Source organism: Mastomys coucha, unplaced genomic scaffold, assembly GCF_008632895.1.
Source record: "Mastomys coucha isolate ucsf_1 unplaced genomic scaffold, UCSF_Mcou_1 pScaffold21, whole genome shotgun sequence".
Classification (NCBI taxonomy): Eukaryota; Metazoa; Chordata; class Mammalia; order Rodentia; family Muridae; genus Mastomys; species Mastomys coucha.
The window spans coordinates 139,864,633-139,872,349 of NW_022196904.1; the positions used below are offsets into that span (position 1 = coordinate 139,864,633).

A 7,717-nucleotide genomic window follows, 5' to 3' on the forward strand; every position below is an offset into this window, starting at 1 on the left:
AACCATCAATATGACATTCAGGTTCAACAAGACTGGCTATGTTTTCTCTGGTGTTATTCCAGAAGACAGACTATGGTATCCACAGAAACCCTTCAGAAGGTCAACATATTTCCCAGAGCCCAGACTTCTCAATAGAAAGAAGACAGGAGGTCCCATCTCGTCCCCTTCTGCATCCTGCTGCCCAAATGGCCTCCCCTGGTGAATCCACTCACTCTCAGTCTCATCCATCCTCCCTTGCTCTTCATACCTACTTGGAGAAATTCCACTGACACAAGGAATACTCACAGGGTTAATCCTTCTGACACCAAGTCACACTTTAACTAATTGTCTTCAGGACAAAGATTAAAAGCTGCCTGAAAAGAGTCAGGGCTCCAACAGACCCTGAAAGCTGAGCTGTCCAGACCCCCGAAGTGAAGAAAAGAGGCGAGGGCAAGGGAGGGCCAGAACCAGGGGAGAGAGAAAGGAGGGGCAGCCCACCAGCCCGCTGTCCCGCCACAGAACCGGCTCAGCTCCAGCTCCAGGAGTCACTCAGCTGCAGACGCAGTGGCAGCCCCACTCCTCAGGCAAAGGGCAGCAGACAGACAGAGGTCCTAGGACTGGAGGTCCTCAGTCATTGACCACTCAGCCTGGCTCAGCCCCATGGCCTTCAATGACCTCCTGAAACAGGTGGGGGGCGTCGGACGCTTCCAGATGATCCAAGTCACCATGGTGGTTGTTCCCTTACTGCTGATGGCTTCCCACAACACCCTGCAGAACTTCACTGCCGCTATCCCCACTCACCACTGCCGCCCACCTGCTAATGCCAACCTCAGCAAAGATGGAGGTCTGGAGGCCTGGCTGCCCCTGGACAACCAAGGACGACCCAAATCTTGCCTCCGCTTTACTTCCCCCCAGTGGGGACTACCCTTTCACAATGACACAGAGGCCAATGGCACCGGAGTCACAGAGCCCTGCATTGATGGCTGGGTCTATGACAACAGCACCTTCCCTTCAACCATCGTAACTGAGGTAAGAATTTGGGGCTTTCTCTCCATGTGACACTACTTCATCTCATACACAGACAAACAGGCAGACAGACAGACACATACACAGAGTCAAGTTTCTCAGGGGCCAAGATCAGAAGATGAAATTAAAACATTCAAGAGGATAGTGTTTGTAGAAAGGGTGGATGTGGAAGTTGCTGAGTGTTGTAGGTGCTCTTATCTCTCAGGAACTGTGAGACAAACAACAAAGAGAATTATTACTAAAAGAGGGTGACGTGGACCCTGGAGACCTTCCTAGAGGAGGTTGAGGGGCTTCTCTGCATCGGGCTCTTCTCTGTCCAACCCTGGCTTACCTCTCCCCACAGTGGAACCTTGTGTGCTCTCATCGGGCCTTCCGCCAGCTGGCCCAATCCCTGTACATGGTGGGAGTGCTACTGGGAGCCATGATGTTTGGCTACCTGGCGGACAGGTCAGTCCTGGGTAAGCCAAAGAGCTGGGCTAAACTGGGGTTGGGGCCCCTGGCTGGTTTTAAGGCAGGGGTGGCTGGCTTAAGTGCAAGACTCTGGCTTTTTCTTAGGTCCTCAGAAGACTGTAGCCTGGGACATTACCCTAGGCAGCTACTCCTCTCCTGTGTAGCTCAGCCTGGGTCCCAGTAGTCCTCAGGCCCCTAACACAGGTCTTCCTCCCCCACAGGCTGGGCCGTCGAAAGGTGCTGATCTTGAACTACCTGCAGACAGCTGTGTCGGGAACCTGTGCAGCCTATGCACCCAACTATACTGTCTACTGCATTTTCCGGCTCCTCTCGGGCATGTCTTTGGCTAGCATTGCAATCAACTGCATGACACTAAGTGAGGACTGCTCACCATGTCCCCTCTCAACACCAAGTCCTGCCAGCCTCCTCCCAAAGCCCTTACCTTCTGAGCCTCACCTCCTCTCAACCCAATATCCTCCCTTAGATCTGCATTTCCAGTCAACATTAACACTGCCTTCCACAGCCCCCAGTTCATACCACCTTGACCCCCTCACTTAGAATGAGATTGCCAACTCCATGGTCAGAGTGCCCAAGACAAGCCAGGTACAGGAGGCCTTAGGAGTAGTGAAGAATGTATCCAAAGGAGATCTGAAGGCTAGTGAAACAGGCCAGGCATGGTGACATGTTCCCACAATCCCAGTGTTCCAGAGTCAGAGGTGGGAGGACTGCCTCAAGTGTGAAGCCAGACAGGTCTATATAATGAGTTCTAGGCCAGTCTGGGATAAGTAGCAAAGAATATGGGGGTTGCAAGATGGCTCGGTGGATAAAGACACTTGCCACCAAGTCTGATGACCCCGAGTTCAATCCCCAGGACCAACATGGTGGAAGAAAAGAACCATCTGCTGCAAGTTAGTAGTCTTCTGACTTCCACACACTTGTCATGACAAGCACACACATATACACAGAGAGACAGAGAGACAGACAGACAGACATATACACAGAAAAGATGGAATGAGTAGATAAATAAAAAAATTGTATTTTTTTTTTAAAAGAAACATCCTATCTAAAATATCAAAGGCATTCCCAGCCATGAAGTCAGATCTTGCTCTTTTTTCGCTGGTATTGCTTAATTGTTTTGTTTTGATACATGGTCTTACTATGTAGCCCCCAACTCACAACACTCAGCTTCCCTCACTTAAGGGCTGAGATTATAGGCATACACCACCATGCCCAGATCTCTCTCAATTCTTAAAATTAATATAAAAGATCATAATTATTTTAATATTGTAGTCAGTCTAATATTTCTAAATAAGGATGAGCCAGCATCAAGTGCACCAAACACACTTAGTAACTGAGAATAGTGTATTCATAAACCATCAGTGTGTTTCCTCTAGTATATTTTACACACCACACACACACACACACACACAAAATTTCCCAGATAATGAATCTAAAGCTGAGGAGAAGAAACAAAATTTACCTGTGGTCATCCCTCAAACCCAGAAGAAATTCAAGAATTCACAATTCTCTAGATGAAAGGAACTAGCTAGGCCTGAGATAGAGCTAGGACATGCCTAAGGCTTCAAAGTCAATATAAATATTCAAGTGTATCCCAGCAGTAGAATCAGAAATCCATCAGAAACCCAGCCTTCCTCTCGAGACCTTAGCACAGTAGTGGACCTCTTCCTACCTGGACTGATGCTCCAGGGTGGAAAAAAGTAGTGCTCTGACCACTGAGGGTGAATCCAGTCCAAGACTGAGGGGAAGGCAGTGCTTTCTGCTGAGAACAGACTCAGTGGTCAGAGTAACTCTGCAGAGAAAGGGGCTGTAGTCAGGCCCTTAGGGCAGGGCCAAAAAGCAGCAGGAGCGTGGAGACGCCAGTTCCGGGGAATCCAGAATCTAACTCCCAATTCCTACTTCCACTTAATGTCTCCACTCTCCCTACCCTGGCACCCAACCTCACTGATACATCTTCTACAGAGTCTGGGAAGAATGCAATTGGGAGGGAGGGAGAAAGGAAGGGAGGGGGGTGAAGGGGGAAGGAGGCAGAGGGGGAGGGAGAGGTCTCTTCCCATCTAGCAGCCCAATTACTCCCACCACTCTACTCTAACCCTTTCTAGATGTGGAATGGATGCCTATCCACACCCGTGCCTATGTGGGCACCTTGATTGGCTATGTCTACAGCTTGGGCCAGTTCCTCCTGGCTGGTATCGCCTATGCTGTGCCCCACTGGCGCCACCTGCAGCTTGTGGTCTCTGTGCCTTTTTTCATTGCCTTCATCTACTCTTGGTATGTGGGATCTGGGGCAGAAAAGATTGCCTGAAGTCTACGGGGCTACAAGGGACAGGCCACTTCCCAGAGCCTGGCACAAACCTCCCCCAGAGAGTCCATCAAGCCATAAAGCTAACTCCAAGCCAATGCTTCTGTTGAACAGATTCTGAAGCTAAGGCTGGATAGGTTTTGCCCTGAAGGAGGGTGGCAGTTCTCTGGCACCCCACAGTTTGACCTGCCTGCTGGCACACCTTTATTGCAGCACCCAAGAGCTGGGTTTCTGGGTTGGGAAATGGGTCTTTATCAAGCTGGTCTTTGTCCTTTAGGGGCTCTTGGCAAGGACCCTGGTCCCCAAAACATAAATAAAACCCTATTGCATACCTCTAACCCAGAAGACTGAAAGTGAGACCATGCCAACATCTGCCCTCTCTCCATCCTCACTTCCAGGTTCTTCATTGAGTCAGCCCGCTGGTACTCCTCCGCAGGAAGGCTGGACCTCACCCTCCGAGCCCTGCAGAGAGTGGCCCGGATCAATGGGAAACAAGAAGAGGGGGCTAAGCTAAGTATAGAGGTAAGACTCATTTGTACTAGATGCTACCTGATCTTCAACCCAAGCCCCAATACCAAGACCCAAGACTCAGAGGTTGGACAAAAGGATCCCCTAGGAAAAGCTCAGGCCCTGAATCATGCCCATCCCATCAGGTGCTCCAGACCAGCCTGCAGAAGGAACTGACTCTAAGCAAAGGCCAGGCCTCAGCCATGGAGCTGCTGCGATGCCCCACCCTTCGACGCCTCTTCCTTTGTCTCTCCACACTGTGGTAAAGGCTCAGACAAACACACTAATGGACAAGCAAGCTGAGAAAAAGATAAAAAAGCAGGCTGGGGGAGGGCATGGATGAAATGGGTGGAAAAGGGAGGGAAGGGGAGGAAATATCATAGCAGATCTGCTATGACGGGTAGGCAGAGCCTCAAAGAAACAGTCATCCTCCAGCTCAACCCAGTCCCCAGGCTCAAACCGGTCACTAATCTCCCAGCTTCTCTCCCAGTCCTGTTCCAATATAAACCACCTCGAAAGAACCAATGGTTTCCAGAGCCCACAGGTTTATGTTATAAGGTCAGTCCAGTGTGATTTGGAACACACTGAGACTTTATTGCTCTGGTGGTGCCTGGGGCAGGACCAGCACAAGCACCAGAGAATATATACATATTCCCCACAACAACTTGGGACAAGGATAACATAAGCTCAAATATTCCTTTCCCTGTGCAATGCTCTCTCTCTCTCTCTCCCTCCCTCTCCCTCCCTCCCTCCCTCCCTCTCTTCTTCTTCTTCTTCTTCTTCTTCTTCTTCTTCTTCTTCTTCTTCTTCTTCTTCTTCTTCTTCTTCTTCTTCTTCTTCTTTTCTCTCTCTCTCTCTCTCTCTCTCTCTCTCTCTCTCTCTCTCTCTCTTTCTCTCTCTCTCTCTCTCTCTCTCCCCCCCCCACCCAGTATGCATCACCATGGTAATCCCATTACAGTTAAGTGGGGCATGGACAAAAGAACAATCTTACCAAAGGATTCTTTGCTTTTGGTTTATTCTCTGTAAAGGGTTCTTTCCCTAAAACTAAGCTCTGTGCACTCCCTAAACATTCATCCCAGAAACACAGATAAATCCCTGAGGATCCCAGCCCTTACCAGTACCTTGATGTAGCTTGATGTATACCTGTCCTCCTTCAGCCCAGCAGATAAGATAAAGACTGAAAAGTGTACAAACCCTACGTAGCAACTGAGTAAAAGTTCTCCAACTCCCTGGGGTGTCAAATTAGCACAGGATTGGAGGAATGCCCCAATACTGCAAGTGTGCAGTTTGAATATGTAGTTGTTGTGTGGTCTAAAGAAGCAATTAACCAAAGCAGATCCTAGGTCTCAAAGAAGGATACTCCATGCATCACTGTATTTATGGAAGAGCATCCTTGATTTTTGTTGTTTTGTTTTGTTTTGTTTTCTTGGAGGTTTTTTTGGTTTGTTTTTTGTTTGTTTTTGTTGTTTGTTTGTTTGTTTGTTTTGAGGAGGATTGGTTGATTTTGGTTTGGTTTGGTTTGATTTTAGTTTTCTCCGTATAGCCCCAGCTGTCCTGGAACTCACTTTGTAGGTCAGGCTGGCCTTCAATGTAGAGATCCACCTGCATCTGCCTTTTCTGCTGGGATTAAAGGCGAGCGCTACCACTGCCCAGCTATGAGCACCTGTGTTTAGCTCCACGTCCTTCTCCCCTACACCAGGTTTGCCACTAGCTTTGCCTACTACGGGCTGGTCATGGACCTGCAGGGCTTTGGAGTCAGCATATACCTTATCCAGGTGATTTTTGGCGCTGTGGACCTGCCAGCCAAGTTTGTGTGCTTCCTAGTCATCAACTCCATGGGCCGCCGGCCTGCACAGTTGGCCTCCCTGCTGCTGGCAGGCATCTGCATCCTAGTGAATGGCATAATACCAAAGGGTGAGCACCTGCCAGTCTCTTGGATCTCAGTCCCACCCACCCTACCCCTTCAGACATAACCCAACTTCTCAGAAGAAGAAAAAACACAGTACCTCCAACCTCAATCCCCATGCTCCCCATTTCCCCATTCCTTTCTCTCTAGGCCATACAATCATTCGCACATCCCTGGCTGTGCTAGGGAAGGGCTGTCTGGCTTCCTCTTTCAACTGCATCTTCCTGTACACTGGAGAGCTGTACCCCACAGTTATTCGGTAAGTGGGAACCCAGTACGTGGAGGGTCTAGGGAAGGATAGTCCCTTGCCCACATTAAAGCCAGAACCCCAGAGTATAGCCTAGTACCCAGGACATCTCCAAAAACCATTCATTGGGGCAAGATATATAGGAACCACTCAGTTACACATGTCAGGGTCTGGCTGGCAGAAGCGTGGCTGTCCAGCCATCACCTAACAACCCTAGAGGAGATCTAGAAGTTGCCAACTCAGTTAGGGTAGAGTCACATCTCAGAGGCCATGAACTGAAGATCCTGCAACACAAGTTACAAGCTGTGATCATATCTAAACTTCATCTTAAACCAACCAGTATATCTGAAATCAAAGACACAAACACACATACAACTTCCTACATGAACCACTCCTGACAACATTCCAGCCATATGAGCAAACTCAGCATGGTATATGGTAAGACAGGAGCGATGTTAACAAACAAAGCAATATGTCTACCTTAAGAATTGAATGTAAACATCACATGAAATGTCAAGGACCTGAGAGGTCATGGTGCTGGGATGAGAACCCTGAGGCATCTTGGATACTATTCCCCGACTTTATGATTTCTAGACAGTGTGTTCTATGTACCAAGCACTCAGATAGAGCATATACTATGTACCAAGCACTGTCTTAATCTTTTCACAAATTCACACAAATTTCACTCGCTTATTTCTCAGAACAGGTCAAAGTAGACAATATCATTTTCCTTTTACACGTATGAAAACAGAAACACAGAGAAGTTAGGTGTCTTCTCCAAGCTCATGTGTGAACCCCAATGCAGTTGCCTCCTGAGTCAATGTTTTTAACCTCTTCTTTCACAGGGAATGTTCTCAGTTAGCAGGATTTATTTTTAGATTTATTTATTTTTATTTAATGTATGAGTGTTTTGCCCACATGTGTGTACATATACCATGTGCATGCCTAGTGCCCATTGGGCACAGAAGAGAAGGTCAGATCTGCTACAACCAGAGTTACAGATGGTTGTGAGCTACCATGTAGGTATTGAAAACTGAACCTGGATCCTCTACAAGAGTAGCCAGTGCTCTTAGTCACTGAGCCATCTTGCCAGATCTCAGAGAGTAAATGTTCTTAACACACAAGCAAGGTCTCTTCCCCTGGGGAATCCTAACAGGTTTCTGTAAGATGGAGACAACTATGATTTATAAGGTATGCAGGAGTGATGGGGTATAGCTCGGGGGCAGAGCAATTGTCTCGTGGGTGTGAGGTCCAGAGTTCCATTCCCTAGCACAGCCCAGAA

General features: G+C 48.3%; 1 protein-coding gene across 1 annotated transcript in view; it reads left to right on the plus strand.

Moving 5' to 3' along the window:
• Positions 1–245: 245 nt before the first annotated feature.
• Slc22a6 (solute carrier family 22 member 6) overlaps positions 246–7,717 on the plus strand; it is an 8,818-nt gene continuing 1,346 nt past the window's right edge. The window contains exons 1-8 of the mRNA XM_031389560.1: positions 246–1,008; positions 1,349–1,452; positions 1,677–1,831; positions 3,576–3,744; positions 4,174–4,297; positions 4,429–4,544; positions 5,982–6,196; positions 6,339–6,447. Of these exons, the coding sequence (XP_031245420.1) occupies positions 640–1,008; positions 1,349–1,452; positions 1,677–1,831; positions 3,576–3,744; positions 4,174–4,297; positions 4,429–4,544; positions 5,982–6,196; positions 6,339–6,447 (1,361 nt within the window). The 5' untranslated portion in view covers positions 246–639. The remainder of the gene's footprint in view (positions 1,009–1,348; positions 1,453–1,676; positions 1,832–3,575; positions 3,745–4,173; positions 4,298–4,428; positions 4,545–5,981; positions 6,197–6,338; positions 6,448–7,717) is intronic.